Source organism: Rhinopithecus bieti, unplaced genomic scaffold, assembly GCF_001698545.2.
Source record: "Rhinopithecus bieti isolate Rb0 unplaced genomic scaffold, ASM169854v2 scaffold_33374, whole genome shotgun sequence".
NCBI lineage: Eukaryota > Metazoa > Chordata > Mammalia > Primates > Cercopithecidae > Rhinopithecus > Rhinopithecus bieti.
In genome coordinates, this window is record NW_016814428.1 from 1,728,643 (window position 1) to 1,747,166 (window position 18,524).

The 18,524-nt window shown below is 38.1% G+C and overlaps 1 protein-coding gene across 1 annotated transcript in view; it reads right to left on the bottom strand.

Annotated features, from left to right (window-relative positions):
- The window catches only part of DOCK10 (dedicator of cytokinesis 10), a 287,983-nt gene that overhangs the window by 119,927 nt on the left and 149,532 nt on the right, over nucleotides 1-18,524 (bottom strand). Inside the window, 5 exon segments of the mRNA XM_017850274.1 lie at nucleotides 2,031-2,056; nucleotides 2,059-2,164; nucleotides 2,415-2,537; nucleotides 2,802-2,874; nucleotides 12,836-12,918. Coding sequence (XP_017705763.1) covers nucleotides 2,031-2,056; nucleotides 2,059-2,164; nucleotides 2,415-2,537; nucleotides 2,802-2,874; nucleotides 12,836-12,918 — 411 coding nt within the window.

The window sequence follows — 18,524 nt, forward strand, 5'->3', positions numbered from 1 at the left end:
AGGATTTGAATGCTGACCTGCGTGAATCCCAAGCTTGTGTTTTCCCTTCAAGACTCCTTTTTTTCCATGACAATGTTTAAGCAGAGACTGAAACACAATCTAAGTAAGAGATGATGGAGAAGCAGTTCTTCCATAGGAAGGTCAGATTAGAGCAGTAAGTTCTGTGATTATTTGAAGAAGAAAAATATTCCATATTAACCTGTGTTTCTGCAAACTTAATATATAACAAAAGACTACAATGATGTGTCTTAAAAAATGATGACTCATTTGCTGGAGAAAGCTTTCAAGTACAAATGGAAAGGATAATGTTTAAAATTTTCAGCTCAATGTCTATAAAACGCAGTTATTGATCTTTATTGCTAACGTTTTACTTCATGTTTCTAAGGCCAAAAAGTGTCCTTTGTGATCAACGACAGAAAACAATTTCCACCTTCCATTAAGGTCATTATTACCCTTTCCCTATGAAAAGCTGGCATCTGTGTCAAAATGCAATTATCTTTCACTTGTAGCAGAGTGCTCAGAAACAATTAATTCTTTCCTTTTAAAGTTCAGCTTTATTGCTTCCTGGAAGAATTCCAGATTTTAACAGATAAACCATCCAGAAATAGGCCAGGACTAAATCATTTAGACTGGAGAGAAGTCTACTTGCATCCGCATATCCAAGGGCCTCCAGGAGTGGTCTGTGATGTCATCTCAGCTTGTAACAAGCTAGGTGAATCATGCTGAGGTTTGAGGGTAACAAAAAGTACTTCTCTACTGGCCTGTGACCAGAAATAGAGTGCTGGACCTCAGTGAGCCAGTGTCATTGTGAAATTTGAGGGAAGATTGCTAAAACACTTTTGATTGCTCCCATGACTACATAAAAGGGAATAAGGTTAGTTATTTCATCAGAGTAGGAAGCAGTGTTTTGAAAGTAAAATGGCCAAATGGGGTCTATGGAATTACTCTGCTTCCCTTTGCCACTGTGGCCCATGTTGAATTTCATACTAAGGACAATAATTTGAAGACCGAGAGTTGACAGAACATTATTTGTTAAAAGCACTATGTCTGTTTTTGAAATTAGACTCTTTGGAATCAATGGAATCCTTGTCTTTGAAGAAAACCACCTCTTAGAAGGAAGATGCTGCTTATGTACACTGTCAACTTACTCTATCATTATTACCTAATTATAAAATAACATATTTGAAGTGCATATGTTAATACTATGTCATTTACCTATTACTTTACTGAATTTCATTATCTCAGGGGTTCTCTACATGGCAGCAAACATGGGTGTTAATTTTCTCATTCTCTTTGAATAGCTGAGACTTGCCCCTGCCACAGGGTCTTTGCACTTGCTGCCTCTGCCCATTCTTTTTTTGTTGTTTGTTCGTTTTTTTGAGACAGAGTCTTGCTCTGTCACCCAGTCTGGAGTGCAGTGGCATGATCTTGGCTCATTGCAACCTCTGCCTCCTGGGTTCAAGTGATTCTCCTGCCTCAGCCTCCCCAGTAGCTGGGATTACAGGCCTGTGCCACCATATCTGGCTAATTTTTGTATTTTTAGTAGAGATGGGGTTTCACCATGTTGACCCAGCTGATCTTGAACTCCTGACCTTGTGATCCGCCGGCCTTGGCCTCCCAAAGTGTTGGGATTACAGGCGTGAGCCACCTCGCCTGGCCCTCTGCTCATTCTTTAGTCTGTAGATCAAATTATCTCTCTTCAAAAATGCTCTTCTCCCTTATTATTAATATTCCTTTTCAACCTCACCACTCTTCTGTCTCCCTTATGTTTCTCTGTTTATTTTCTTTATTGAAAAATTTAACAGCTGATTCCATTCTGCTTATTCATGTCTTTGCTTGTTTCCTGTTTTCCTTTCTCTCTGGAAAGTAAGATTTGTGAAAGCAGAGATCCAGGCTGCTTTGTTTTTCACAGAATTCTTAGAGTCCAGAGCAGCTCTTGGCTCATATCAGATACTCCATGAATATTTGTTAAATATACTTTTCAAATTAAAAAAAAAAAAAACCCAGGAGGAAAAGGGATTTCTACTCACCTGCACCACTCCTGTACAGGAATCCAAAAGATACATCCTTTGGGTTCTTTGGATATTTTCTCATCTTTGTAAAAATTCATAATGTAGGAGTTATCTGGCAACTGAGTCAGCTGGAAGTAGCGCTTTTTGAATGACTAAAAGATATAAGGAGATATTCAAATTGTAATGTGCTCTTACTCATAGAAATTAGAATTATTCTAATTCCTTCAGGAGTGCTATATTTCTAGGATTTTTTTTCTAGAGAAGAGCATCCCTACTTCCTCATAAATAAAATATTACATGAAACATAAACTCAATGAAGATGGCTCTTTTCTGTGCTGTGACCAGAGGAGGGAGTGTTAAGAAAGGTGACAGAGACAAAGATGAGTCTTGATGTCTCCTTACCCGAACAGTAACGGTGTTGTTCACGGTGCTGTTAAAATTCCCCTTGTAGAGCCAGCCGGACTTGAAAACACCAGTTCCTCCCGCTCCTCCACCCCCCTTGGAAGACGAGTGGGAAGTGGTATCCTGTTGGAAAGGCATATTAGCATGACAGCCATCTTTTGTGGACCCTAGACACTACATTTAAAAAAGAGACTCCTTTTCCTCTCTTTGACTTATCTTAAATAAGCATGTTCAATTTCAGAACAAACGTGATTCTTTTTGACTAAAAGCCTTACCACCAACAGCTACTACAACTTACAACAAACCGGTCAGAACTCAAAACTTTTAGTGCAAGACAAACTAATTATCTTCATGTTTTAAACATCTCACTTTCAACTATTTACTTACTTCATCCTTATCAGCATCTTCATGGTCAATCTCAAAGGAATGTGAAGGAAGCTTCTCTGGTTTGTATTCTGCTCTGATATTAAAAAAAAAAAAGCGTCTGATTTATCATTGGAGATGGTTTTCATTTTAAATTGCCCCCCAGGTAACAATAACAACTATGGTGCTGGTATTCTTACAGATTTTTGTAAAATAATGTAATCTTTTGAGTGTCTCATTTCCTTTGGAAGTATTAACTTTCCTCTACCATGATATCTTATCTCCTGTATATAAATCTCTATTTTAAAGCATGGAGTTATTAACTAACTAACTATATATGTATATATTTGAGACAGTCACACTGTCGCCCAGGCTGAAGTGCAGTGGTGTGATCTCAGCTCACTGCAACCTTCACCTCCTGGGTTGAAGCGATTCCCATGCTGCAGCACCCCCCACCCCCGCCCAGTAGTACCTGGGATTACAGGCATATACCATCATTTTTGTATTTTTTTGTGGAGATGGGGTTTTGTCATGTTGATCAGGCTGGTCTTGAACTCCTGGCCTCAAACTATCATCCCGCTTTGGCCTCCCAAAGTGCTGGGATTATAGGCATGAGCCACTGGCGTTTGGCCTTCTAGTTACATAAACTTACACATATCTTTTTGAGTTAGATGTAGGCAAGCAGGACAATTTGAAAGGTTGGGGTGTTTCTATTTTCCTTCCCCCACATTTGTAGGTGGAATATTAAGTGGTGATTATTTTCATTGTGATTTCTGTGTCATCTGTATGTGACATACTCAAGGGTACACAGTGGTCATTGGAAGAGTCCAGCCCTGAAGAACCATGATCCTGAGAACCAGTCTGTACTATGGCCACTAGGCTGTGCTGCTCCCTAACCATGGCCTCCTCAAAAATGTGCACCAAAGGGACTGGTAGCAATTACACTCACTTTGTGCATTTCCATGGTATTCTAGAAATGCCTATTTAAGTTGCAACATCTCTGACCAGAGAAGCAACAGTGTGCATCTGGTTTTATAAATGGTAAAATAAACCATAAATAAGTTTTCTTTGACTTGATTCTATCTCATAACTAATGGTTGAATGGAAACCAGACAATACCATCCAAAGTACGGGCATTTCTTGATGTCTCGCTGTGTGGCCCTCTTTACTATATAAAATCCCATATAAAATTTCATGGGATGTTTTCTTTTGTAAAGTAAATTTTATTGCGTATGCCTGAGGTTTACAACATGGTGGTATGGGAAGGATACATATAGATAGTAAAATGGTATTGTAGTGAAGCAAATTAACATAACTATCATCTCAATAGTTACTTTTTATAACAAGAGCAGTAAAATCTACTGATGTAACCAAAATCACTAACTTTATGATTTCACTAACTTTAGTCCTCTTGTTGTACATTAGCTCTCTAGACTTCATCCTGCACATGTGCTACTTTGCATCAGTTCATCAACTCCTCCCTGTTTCCTCTCACCCCTGGTAACTGTTGGTGAGAATGCAGATTGCTACAGGCATTATGGAAAACAGTATGGATATTTCTAAGTAAATTAAAAATGGAACTAGCATATGACCCAGCAATTCCTCTTCTGGTTATATATTTGAAGGAGATAAAGTCGCCAGCTTATAAAGATGTCTGCACTCCCGTCATCATTGCAGCATTATCCATACTAGCCAATATATAGAAACATTCTAAGTGTTTAAAACAAGAATGGATAAAGATAATGTTTAATATATTAATATATGCCTCTGTGTGTGTGTGTGTGTGTGTGTCTAGCATTCTCTTTATTCCTCTGTCAGTGGACACTTAGGATGTTTCCATATGTGTGTGTGTATATATGTGTGAATATATATGTGTGTATCTTTGTATTGTATATCTGTGTGAATATATATGTGTGTGCATGTATGTATGAATATATGAGTATCTGTATATATGTGTGTAAATATAGGTACGTGTATGTATATATGTGTGTGAATATGTGTGTGTGTATAGCATTCTCTTTATCCATTCCCCTGTCAATAACACTTAGGATATTTCCATGTATATGTGTGTGAATATATATGTGTTTGTGTGTATATGTGTGTGAATATATGTGTGTATGTATTTATGTGAATAAAATATATGCATGTGCATGAATACATGTGTGTATGTATATGTGGTATGAATGTGTATGTGTTGAATATATGTGTGTTGTGTGTGTGAATTAGTATATGTGTGTGTAGGTATGTGTGTGAATGTTTTTGTATGTATGTGTATGTATATATATGCGTGTATGTGTGTGTGAATATATGTGTATGAATATATGTGTTTGTGTCTGTGTGACTGCATATGTGTGTATGTATATAATGTGTGTGTGTATAAAATGGAATATTATTCAGCCTTAAAAAGCAGGGATTCTGCCATTTGCCATGATATGGATGGACCTGGAGGGCATTATGCTAAATGAAATAAGCCAGAAGTAGAAAAAAAAAAACCTGTAGGGTCTCATTTATATGTGGAATCTTAAAAAAATCAAATATACAGAGATAATAAAATGGTATTTGTTTTAAGATCATTTATATTGTGTAAAAGCAACCTCTGAATCTGACTATTGAGAAAGAAAAGACCAGAGGCGCATTTAGTATTCACATCACAAATTATTCCCTATGCTGATGGTACTCCGGATAGGAAGGTGAATGATCAGGGCTCTTTAGGCTTAAGTATGCATCAGATTACTATGCTGTGCACTCACACAGGTGTTAAGTAAGGGCTTCCAAATACTCTTACCATGCCTTCATTTTCAGCAGGGAAAGTTAGAGCACAAAAGGAACATTGGCTTCACTGCTAAACTATGAAAAGCCTGAGATCAGAACCATGTTTTCCATTCCTGATAAGAAGCGTTTTTTATTGTGGCAAAATAGACATAACATGGAGATGTATCATTGTAACCACTTTTAAGACATGGCATTAGAAGCCTGCATTTGGGAAAGGTGAATCTTTAATAAGCACATTAAGTAAGATTGCTGCTATTTCTCTCTTCCAAAGGAGGTGATCTTTCCTTCTTGCAGAGCCTTAGAGATAGTCAAGCCTATCAGTGCTGCCTGCACTGATGTTAATTTGTTCTGCCTCTTTTGGTCAGGGTCAGCTTTATGGGAGGGCAGAGGAAGCAGCAGAAGACATACAGTTCTTTTAGGATCACTGGGAAATTCTTGATACCACACCAAAAATATTCCTTTTTCTCCTTAATACCGTCTAACATGCTCCAAACAAGAAGCAGTCTCTCTCACCATTTAATTTGACTGGCAAAAATAAAGCCTGTAAATACAACCCTTCCCTCTCTCCCCCTCCTGTGAGAGGTGACATGTTGCCTGAGATTCAGAGGAAGGTTCCAATGGTTGATTTCAGAGCAATTGCTCGAGGTACCTTGTCTGCAGAGAATAGAAGAAGAGTGTTCCACGATTCTTAAAATGATGGCACAGCAGTAAAGAAAGAACAGAGGAAACATCCCAAGTGAATGAAAAAGAGTGAATCGGGAAAACTAAGGAAGAGGCAACAAAGACAAACTTGAATGTGGAATGTCAACATTTGGCCCCGTGCTAGTCATTTCCCATCAGTTTCATTTGACCTTGATGCAATGGCATTTGTTTCTGAACCTCCTATTCTGTCCTCTTTGGCCAGCATGGCTTATCCTTACTTCCAAAAGAATAATTTTGTAGGCATTTGTTCTCAATAACTGTGGATCACAATACAGGCGAGGCGTCTCATTAATGCCAATTTCTGCAAGATACTTATAAACAAGGAGGAGAGAAAGCCTTTCAAACTAGTAACAATGTAAAAACAAAAAAGTGAAGAAACAAAGTAAGGTTCTCATGAATTTCAACTTAAAAGGCTAAATGCTTGCAAAAGTTTTTTTTCACAAATCTCCCAATTGAGAAGTGGAAATAATGACTGAGATAGCCTATACATTTCACAAAAGTTTCACAAAAGCCCATAGATTTAGTGACTTATGACCAACTCAGCTCAGAATGCTGCAGAAGTATCTGTCACTGGAGGATGGCTAAACAAACTACAGTAGATCCACACACAGGAATGTTACTCAGAAAAGAAAAGAAGCTACTGACAGGTGCAACAACGTGGACATCACTCAGAAGCATTGTGCTGAGTAAAAAAAGCTAGAAACAAGAACACACATGGTATGATTCCACAGTTATGAAAATCAGAGCACTGATTGTCTCTTGGGGGAGAGAAAAGGAGAGGTGAGGGTTAACCAGGGAAGGGTGGCAGTTAACTCTTTGGGGTGATAACATTGTTCTGTTATCTCAACAGAGGTTTGAGTCGCATAGGTGTACTGTGGTCAAAAGTTATCAAACGGTTCACCTACAATTTGCACATTTTCTTGTATGTACATTTTATATCAAAAGAGAAAAAATGAACTGCAGACATCTATAGCTGTATTTAAAGGTGTGCATTTCGAAGAGTTTAGAGAGGCAGTGTGTTAATGTTTTAAATTCCACTTTAAAATGACCAAAAAATAAAACAAATTGATAGATCTCTAGAAGGATGTATGGATGTATATATGGATGGCAGGTTGTGTAATAAAACAAATATAGCAAAACATAAAGATACATTCTAGATGGTGGGAATAGTGGGATTCATTGTACACCAATCTTTTAACTTTTTCCTAGGTTTAAAATTTGCAAAAAACTTTTAAAGTGATGTGTGAAAATTTTGAAAGTGTTGAAATTATATACATAGAGTGACCAAAATGATGTCTTCTAAACTGATTTTTTAAAATAGTAAAGATAATAAAAAATTGTACAACAGATACATATAAGCTATTCTCAAAGTAAACACTGAGTAAAATTTCTCAATGATTTGTCCCTGATATTTTGAAGAATAGATGATTTAGAAAAGAGAGAAGAGAGCTTCAGACAAATGATTGGAAATGTTTTAAGGAATTTCCTAAATGTCATATTTAACACTATATTACAACTTATGACATCCCCATACTCTTTCTTTAATGAAATAAAACTTTATTTAAACATCCACTTTAAGTATTAATGATTCAAAAATAACTCAGAAGATATGAGACAGAGAATACCAATGAAGTCAATAGCAAAACTCAGAAGATATGAGACAGAAAATACCAATGAAGTCAATAGCAAAATTCAGCCAACCCCAGTAGTCCCTAGCCATATCCATGCTGATCTTAATCTTCATTTTAAAAATCTGTGCAGACCAGAGAGTGTCAATTTAAGTCAGATCTGGGGCTAGGGTTATAGTGCATGTAAGCGTGCCACTTCATTGGTGGCTTTTCTTAATTCTGAGTTTGCTTAATCAAATTCAGTGTGCATTATTGAGAGCCATCTTAATTCTTGGGGGCCATTCTCCTTTGCCATTCAACATTCCAGTTTCCAGATATTACCTGGCATCCAGAAGAGCTGCCATAATGTCAACCGCATATCAGAAAATAAGTTCCTGAACCGAGGAAGTTTGCATTCTAGGGGACTAGAGAGTCAATCATGAATTAAGCATAAATAAGATAATTTCTCTGAGTGAAAATGGTTGTTAAGAAAATCAAGGCTGGGTACAGCAGCTCACGGCTGTAATCCCAGCACTTTGGGAGACTGAAGCTGGTGGGTCACATGAGGTCAGGAGTTAAAGACTGGCCTGGCCAACATAGTGAAACCCTGTCTCCACTAAAAACACAAAAAAAGTAGCCAGGCATGGTGGCCCACACCTGTAATCCCAGCTACTTGGGAGGCTGAGGCAGGAGGATCCTTTGAACCCTGGAGGTGGAGGTTGCAGTGAGCTGAGATTGTGCTGCCACTGCATTCCAGCCTGGGGACAAAGTGAGACCCTGAAAAAAAAAAGGGGGGGGGGAAGGGAATGGAATGGAAGCGAGGGGAGGGGAGGGAAGGGGGGTGGAGGAGGGAGGGAAGAGAGAGAGAGAGAGAGAAGAAAAGAAAGAAAGAAAGAGAAAGAAAGAAAGAAAGAAAGAAAGAAAGAAAGAAAGAAAGAAAGAAAGAAAGAAAGAAAGAAAGAAAGAAAGAAGAAATATCAAGGAGGAGAAAGAGAAGAGCGAAGAGTGATCCTTGTGGAAATGGCAAAGGCCAAGTGTAGAAAGACTCTTCAAGGATGGCCTTTCTTGGGAGGTAACATTTAAACTGAGGAGGAGAAGCAGCTGGTTGTGTGATGACCTAGGAGAAAATCCCCTGGCAGAGGGAGCTGCAAGAGTACAGGTTCTGAGGAGGGGCCAAGCATGGAGCATCCAGGAAGGAAGGCTGTAGGGGCTGGAAACAGTGCAGGAGGGAGGGCTGTGGGAGGGAGGCCTGTCCAATGCCCCTGGGCAGGGAAGGCAGACAGTGCTTGGATCATTGCTGAGGCTTGAGGGCTACTGAAGATTCTTATTTCCCAATCCAGTTTTTAAAAATCCACAAGGCACAGCCTCCTGCCTTTCAAGAGCCATCTTCACGCTCAGTCAGATGTCTGTGGGGCTACTATGCAATGACTTTTCTCTTTCAAAGCTCATGAAAAGATCAGCACCTGTGGCTATTGACTTTAAAATTCTTCCCCCAGGACCACTGTGTGATCTCTAAGAGTCTCGGGGATCCCAAGATAAAGGGCTTATCCCAGACCTTACCCTTTGGTGTTTGCATCCAACATTGGTAGTAACTGTAGGCAGCCTCATTTCTCTTTTCTCCACCCAAATGACCTGGATTGCCCAGTGTGGGGATGGATGCCTGAGTGCCCCATCAGTAAAAATTTCCTCTCAGTTTGGGGTATTTTCCCTCTCAGTTTCCTAGTTTCTGCTATAAAATGGGGATAACAGTTCCTATTCCATAGGGTTATGAGTATTAAATGAGATAATGCATGTATGACACCTAGCACATTCTGGCTCACTGTAGACACTCAAGAAAATTCTCTTTTATTAAAAAAAAAATCTGTTCTATTTCAGCCCAGCTAAGCTGGTCACACTTTATTTGATCTTTAGTCACAATTTATACTCTTATGAATTTTTCTTCCTTAACATCTTCTTTCTATCAAATCGACCATGGCAAAAATTTGTAATATGTCACACATCTCTGTATTTTACCCAGTGGATTAACGAAATCAGTGGCATCATATATTTTTATGCTGCTTTTTTCTTCTGGGATCTCCAAGTTCAGTGGTGATTTCTATTGCTAGTGTGTAAAGGCTTACATTTTCCATTCTAGCCTGAAATCATCTATCTCTTCAGTATCTTCCTATGGACCTTTGCTTAAAAATAAAAAAAGTGAAAATCTTAAGGGTCAATAATACACATTTAAATTTAAAGAATAAATTTCACCTATTTTTTTTGCTTTTCTATAATTGCACATTTTCATTTTGCAGTCTCAGCAACTCATAAAAAGAAATAAGCAATTTAAATTGGTAGCAGACATAGGAGAATTCTTCTAATCCAGGAGGTGTGAAAATGATTTACTTCTGTTAGCCTCAGAAGACCCAAGTAAATTGTCTGTTTCCATTACTGACCTAAATACAGGTAGTCTTTAGAGGGGAATGCTTAGCTTTGTAAAATCATTTTAAAGAATAATTCTGCTGTTCAGTGCTCATCTTCATTGTTCTGGGGTATATCTGAAAGGGTTATATTTTAGAACTTCTGATTTTCAGTTTGAATATGTAAAGTTTCTTACTTTGTGGCAGTCTGATTCTTCCCTTTCTTGGTATCAACTTCCACTTTCTTTAGTTAAAGTAAGGGAAATTCTCAACACTATTTCAGTTAATTTTTTAAATTTCTTCTCATGAGATTAATCTTGCAAACTATGAGAATCGCAATTCAGCAATAATGTCCAGGACTTGTTCTTTCTTGAGATACTTTCTCTATTGTTTTAACAGAGGAAGAATATTGTGAATGTGAAATCTCTAATTTGCTTTCTTTCTTTATAGCATCATGAATATAAGGAAAGATGAATAGTGTTTGGGGATACAGACACTGAAGACTGTAATGGACCTAAAGATGATGGGGAATACATTTAGTTAACAGGACGGCTATAACACTGCTGTCTCCATCCTCTCAACTTGAGATGCAGTCTCCCAACTTCTTAGACACACCTTCCGAGTTGTAACCACTTCTCAGAACTATTTTCAGAAAGAGGAAGTCCTGATGTTAAAGGATGCTTTGCTTTTCAGTTGTGCCTACAAAAAGTGTGTCATGAACACCCAGACATTCTGAATGTAACAATTACTCATGAAAGCTTAGGGTGTGGTGAACCTTCCCAACATGAAGTTGTGAGAGCTTGTCTATCAGCAGCGACTCAAGTCTAAAAGAATGCTCAAAGATCTGGTAAACGTTACTGTTCAGTGTTTTGAAAAAAGATTTGCAGTTTAGAAGGGACATAATTTTTTTCTCTTCACGGTAATGAAACCCCAAAAGAAATGGCCTCCTCCTGTCTTTTTCTTCAATTGCCACCCCTACAGTCCCATTCTCCACAGAGTAGCCCAATAGTTCTTTCAAAGAGGTAAATCAGATCATGCCACACCGCTGCTTGAAATTTCCCAAGGCTTTTGTTGGAATGAAAGTAAAATCCAGGCTCCTTTCCAGGGCACACAGGGTCCCTTGCCTAAACTCCTTGGTTTCATCTTATTATGCCCCTTCCATCCTTAAGCTCTAGCCTTCCTGACTCATTCTGCTCAAGTGACCATACTGGTTCCCACCACTTCAGGGTCTTTGCCTTGCTGCTTCTCCAGAATCCTTTCTCAAGATGCTCGTGTTGGCAGCTACTGTTGATTCATATCCAAGATCAAATGCCACCTTCTTAAATCTAGTTCATAATTCCTCTTTCAAATTCCACATTCAGAAATTGAGAGCAGCGCTTCTAAATATACAAGTCTTGAAAGCATGCTTCTGGGTCCACAGGAAATCTAGCAAAGTGGTTCCCAATTCTGTACCATGCATCTATTAAAAATTAGATCCAATGTGTATCATCTCAGTGCTTCACTTGAGGAAAGTGTTAATAAAAACTTAACTTTTGATTGTTCCAAGTGTTTTCTGAATTATTTACATAATCTTAGCTTCATGAACCAGTGAGTTGGGTAGTACCAGTTCAAGGGAGTTCTTTAAATATGAGCAAATCCAAACCCATCCAGGAATATTATGTTTTAAAATTTTCCATTTACTCCGTTCGTCCAATAAGTAATTATAGTACTGCATACCTACTATGTGCCAGGCATTCTTCTTACAGGCCTGCAGGTTCCCTGCCCTTTGGGGATTTTTACTTTAGAAGGGGAAACAGATACTGAATTAATTTCTATTTTTGTTCAGGTAGTCAGGTGAGCTTTTCTGCGGAGGTGACATTTGAGCAGAAGCAGAACAAAATTACTTTCTCCGAAGGCTTATGTTCCTAAGACTCAGGAACAATATTAGGGGTTTATTTTCCTTTTGGTTGTGTGTGTGCATGTGTGCGTGTGTGTATATAGATATAAGTATATGTAATGAGTATTATATATACAAACAGTGTAATATACTATAAATGTGGTAAGTATGTAATATGGTTGTATAATTGTTATATCGTAATATATGTGAAGTATATATGTATATTGGTAGTTATATTAGTATATACTATAGTATGATATATATAGTTATATATATAATATATATTTTGTGGAAGTTGTTTATTTTCATGACTTCTGATATCCCAGCATGAAAATGCATGAAACAAGTAACAAATATGAATGCTATATTGTCAGAAAAACTATTTGGCCATATGGTACTTTCTAATCCTCTTGTGCCTGCTATCGAAAAAACAGCTCACAAAATAATAACACAATGATAAATGAACGTCAAAACTACATTTAAAAATTAAATCAGAGTATATTTATATCTCAATCCAAACTCTGTGAAGATGCAAGCTACACATGTTGAACAAAATGTCCTATCTTGACTCTTACGTGTACATTTTGGAAAATGTGCCTTGACAGAAGATTAATGTACGTGTATTCACAAACAATGGCAGGACTAGAACAGAGGACATCATCTATATTTGGAAAAGATCAATAAGTGCTCATCACAGGTTCTTACCGGGGTAGCTGTCGAATGTCTCCAGAATATTGTTCATATTTGTAGTTTACCACATGCCACTGGGAACTATAAAATTTACAAGCCTGAAAGAAAGAAAAATGACAATTATTAATATAAAATTATCATTAAAAGGCTAGGTGCAGTGGCGCATGCCTGTAATCCCAGCACTTTGAGAGGCCGAGGTGGGTGGATCACCTGAGGTCAGGAGTTCGAGGCCAAACTGACCAATATGGCAAAACCCCAAAACCCCGTCTCTACTAAAAATACAAAAATTAGCCTGGCATGGTGGCAGGTGCCTGTAATCCCAGCTACTCGGGAGGCTGAGACATGAGAATAGCTTGAACCCAGGAGGCAGAGGTTGCAGTGAGCCGAGATTGCGCCATTGCACTCTAGGTTGGGTGACAGAGTGAGACTTCGTCTCAAAAAATAAATAAATAAATAAAAATAAAAATCAGCTGCCTGAGCAAAAAGTACCATGAAGACAGGTCTTGTGCCTCTGGGGTGGTGTGAATGCTAGCAACTTAAAGGTAGGTAAGGAGATTGCTCTTTCTAATCATTTTCCATTTCCCATGGAACTGTAATGATTTCCATTCCATTTCTCCATTAAATAGGAGGAACTATTTAATTTGCTTTCTTTCGATTATATTTTACTCTATTTTACTCTACCAAAAAACCTAATGTAATCACCTCTGAATCCTACCAGACACACTGCTACCCTCAAGAACCATCATTTTTCAGCTTCCCTTGGCAAGCCCTGAGATGATCTAAGAGATATTAGTAGGAAAAGATGTTATTATTTATATGAGAGCCTTTTGTCATGATTTTAGCCCATTCCTTCTTGTTCTTACTTCAGTGACCAATCTTCCATTTTGTATCATTGCTCCCGTTAGCCTGAAGCTAGCTTTTCAGTTTTATCCCATGCCTTCTAAGGCACAGCCTTTCTCTGTGATTATTCACAGGTTCTATTTTGTTTTATTTTATTTTTAATTTTTGTGGGTACATTGTAGGTGTATATATTTACAGGTTACATGAGATGTTTTGATACATGCATGTAATGTGTAATAACTATATCATGGAAAATGGGGTATCCGTCTCCTCAAACATTTATTGTTTGTGTTATGAACCATCCAATCATACTCTTTTTGTTATTTTTAAATGTACAATTAAATTATTATTGACTATAGTCACCCTGTTGTGCTATCAAATAGTAGGCCTTATTCATTCTAATTATTTTTTTGTACCCATTAGCCATCCCCACCTCCCCTCCACCCCAGCCTCTGGTCACCACCCTTCTACTCCCTTTCTCTGTGGGTTGAATTTTTTCATTTTTGGATCCCATAAGTAAGTGAGAACATGCGATGTTTGTCTTTCTGTGCCTGGCTTATTTCACTTAACATAATGATCTCCAGTTTATTCGTAGATTTTATAAGCAGATGTGAGTAACTGATAAGCAAAAATGATTTAGAAACGTTAATGGCACAAAATAGTTATATAGTGGTATGTAATGGCTGATTATATAATATTTATGGATGGCAAGTATTTTCCAAACACCTGCCATGCACCCAGCACGGTACTGATCATAGATTTGTAACGGGATTTCACCTGATGACTTTTGAGACTCCTTTCTATTCTAAAATTACGTGATTCTGGAGAGTAAGCAGCTATTATTTGGATTATAGGAACACCTGTTCTTTAGCATTGGGGGAATATGAAGAGTAATAAACCTATTGCACTGTGAGGAGTAAAGACGTGTGATTGTCTTTGTAAGCAAGAAGGGAATAGGTAAGGTGCAGGACTGCTGCAGCAAAGAAAGTGCTAGCACTGCCTTTGCAGAAAGGATGGAGGGGTGTGGCCTAGTGGGCATCATAGAAAGGGGGATGGAGAACACATGTTCCAGGCATGAGGCTCGAGATGCATGAAAAAGGCAGGGAGAGGGGATGGGGCTCTTGTGGATTTCTCTGGCCTGGAGTTCTCTCAGCACCATGGCTTTATTTGTTCAGGGAGGCCCACACACAAATTGGGGACTGAGGACAAAACAAGGGGTGACTCTGGGACAGAGGTGGGCATTGGAGGATGACAGCTATGAATGCAGGACAAAAGGAGAGCTTGAAAATGAAACAGTGGCAAGACAGATGAATGTAGAGAAGAGTAGTAAAACGGAAGTCAGGGGATCTAGAAGTACTGGAATGGATGGGGAATTTGAACAAAACAGTATGGTGAGCTGTAGCAACTTGCCAATGCCTGAGCCAGTTCTGCAAAGCACGTGTTTCTGGAAATAAGAGGAAAATTGAGACTTTTTTTTTTTTTTTTTTTTTTTTTTTGAGACGGAGTCTCACTCTGTTGCCCAGGCTGGAGTGCAGTGGTGAAATCTCAGCTCACTGCAAGCTCCGCCTCCTGGGTTCATGCCATTCTCCTGCCTCAGCCTCCCAAGTAGCTGGGACTACAGGCACCTGCCACCACGCCTGGTTAGTTTTTTTGTATTTTTAGTAGAGATGGGGTTTCATCGTGTTAGCCAGGATGATCTCAATCTCCTGACCTTGTGATCTGCCCGCCTCGGCCTCCCAAAGTGCTGGGATTACAGGTGTGAGCCACTGCACCTCGCTGAAAACTGAGCCTTAATACGCTCCTTTGCTGAAATGTTTTATCTTCATTTTGGATAAAGATGCCAGGGATTTAGACAAGGAGCATATAGGTCAACAGTATCCCAAGCCAAGGAGACAGAACTTTCATGGTTATAATTCTTTCTCATCCCCTCTCCCTTTCCTTTCCTTTCTTTCTACCTTGCTGTTGTTCTCAAATGAAATAAAATCCATTTTAAAATGGAAAAGAAGAGCATAAAACCCACTCCCTTTTGCATTCCCTTTCAATCCTTTTCTGTTGCATAGTTTTATGTAGTTCCCCTCTAAGTATTTATTTGAATATGAATATTGTTTTTTATTTACTTAATAACATATTCCATAGATTTTTACACTTGCTTTCTAATTTTATGACCACTTTAACTAAGTAGAATAAAATATTATCCCCTAATTCACTAGTCTAGTCTTCTCATCTTGGAGATCATTCATTCATGATTCATTGAACAAACATTGAGCCCTACTAGGTTACCCGGAGTTGTTCTGGGTAGTGTGAATATAGCAGGGAACAAAAAACAAAAGTCCGTGCCCTCTTGGATTGACCTCCTTTTGAGGAGCTGATCAATAAACTAAAAACTAAGTAAATTGTGTTATATGTTAGAAAACGGTGGTGTCATGGGAAAAATAAAACGAAAGGGGCTGGGAGATTTGGAGCAAGGGAATTAATTTATATAAGTTGGTTAGTATGGAGCTCACAGGAAAGGGGAGACTTCAGCAGAGATGTAAAGAAGAGAACAAAGTGAGTCGTTTTTATGGCTACTTCCAATTTGGGGACATTATAGAAAAAAAATGTCCCAGAGTATATGGTCGTACATATGGCCCTCCTACTCTCCCCTCATACCATCCTATTTTGATGATTTTCTTAGGATAGAATGCTCAAAGTATTTTAAAGAGTCTTCGATAAAAATAGAAAATTGCCAAACCAGTGTATATTTTAAGTTAGCAAAATGAAAATAGAGGGTACGGCCTTGGAAACTAGGTGATAGAAGGCTTTACTCTTGTCCTGGAACTAGGACTGACTCCTGATGTGATCTTGGTCAAGATATTTATTTGTTGGGATCTCAGATTTAGCTCTTGAGCATTCAGAATATTAGACGGGATTGGAAATTTCTGCAACATAATTTCTATCTCCACACCTTCTGATCTGGAGGTTTTGATGGGATACAGATGCATTGACTTACTCACTGCCCTTTCTTGCTGTTGATGGTACCTATGTTTGACCTTGATAAACATGTACACTCATGCATGTTCATGCATGATGTTCACAATATGCTACAGGTGTAGCCGAATCTAAGATAAGTTAGTCTTGAATTTCACTGACCAAAATGAATGTGGCACTTTCTTATATTAGTATGATATTAGTAAAAAAAAAAAAAAAAAAAAAAAAAAAAAAAAAAAAAAACTTTATTTTTAAGCTGTGAGTGTTTGTCAGATACTGTACTACTAAGCACACAGTCTTAGCAAACATTCTTTGAGATTATGATTCCCGTTGTATAGATTAGAGAGGCAAGCAGAGATTCAGATCTTTGACCTAGGCCCCATAGGACGTAGAAATAGAATTTCACCACCACTGGATTTGTCTGATTCTAAAAGTCTATTTAGCTAATTTATAAATTGTTTGATGGTTGCAAACCTTAAAGACGAACCACACATTTGGACCATGATTCTGGATGTTTTGTATAATATTTCTGTTTCTGTTTTAGAATCAAGACAGAACCAGTTTTGAATTTTGGTTCTGCCATTTAATAGCTGTGGGATCTCAAATAACTTAATATCTCTAAATGCTTTTATGTGCCTAAGTAATATCACCTTCACTAGGATCAAATAATTTGTGTAAAGCACCTAGCATAGTGTAAGCACTCAGTAAGTACTTACTTAACAACATCAGTTTTCTCAGCAAGTTTTTCAATCTTTAATTCACATTCACAACAGTTAATAATAACAATTTGTATTCCTTGATTATTAAAATGAAGTTTTGAGAAATATATTAGGTCTGATTATCAAACGGTTCTGTTTAATCAAATTTCTTCTGATTTTATTTGCTAGGCTTTATATATCTGCTGGTGGGTAGATGAGAATCAGAGTTAGACTAGATGACTCCTAAGAATGCTTCTAAATCTGTAATTTCTCTGATTTTGAGAAAGCCAGTGCATTTTACAAACACATAACCATTTCTCCTACATAGTTATGGCATTTTGGAAATGTTACGCATAGAAAATTATTCTCTATTCTTTGTTCCAGCCCACACAGTCACTCTAAGGAGATCATTAAAAACTATTATAATTATGACTACAGCTCCTCTTTGTCCAAAAACTAAGCTGAAATGATCTGTTGCAAATTCAAAGTCACAGGCTACAACTCTGCTTGTTACAGTAAGACAATGACTCCAATTTTCCCTTACTGACTTCCCAGCCCACGGCACCTGTTTCAAAATGCCAGCTCCTCATCCCCTTTCAAATGGAGGCTGCCACAGACAGCTTCAAAGGCAAAGACTGTGAATATTGAGCAAGAGTTTTCTGAGATGGTCAATTACTCCAAACAGTGACGTCCTGGCTCACCTTTTTTTCATTTATTATGTTTTCTTAGTCAGCCTTTATGCTTGCCATCTCTGCCTGTATGTATTTAGACACCAAAAAACAAGCCAAAGTCAACATGGTCAAAGGCTTTTGTGCCATGAGGATAGAGTTCCCTAAAATGTACAGTGTCCATGGTCCTGGGAGACAATAATTAAAATTCAGGCTCCTGGGTCTCACTTGAGATCCAGGGAATCAAAATCTCTAGAGGGAGTGCCCAGAAATCTACATCGTAAAAAGTACTACAGGAGATTCTGAAAGAGATGGAGAAATGTTGCGACTTCACCAGGTAGATTCCATGATTCCACATGAGTGATAACAGGGTCCAGTCCTTGTCCGACCATGAACTGAGAGCCTTGGGGTCCTAGTTTCACACAGTGGATTCTGGTAGCTGGAATTAGCTTCTTATTTTCACTCATCTAGACATAGCCTTTTAAAAGGACATATCAACTCCAGTATGAGGTTTTATTTATAGTGGACATT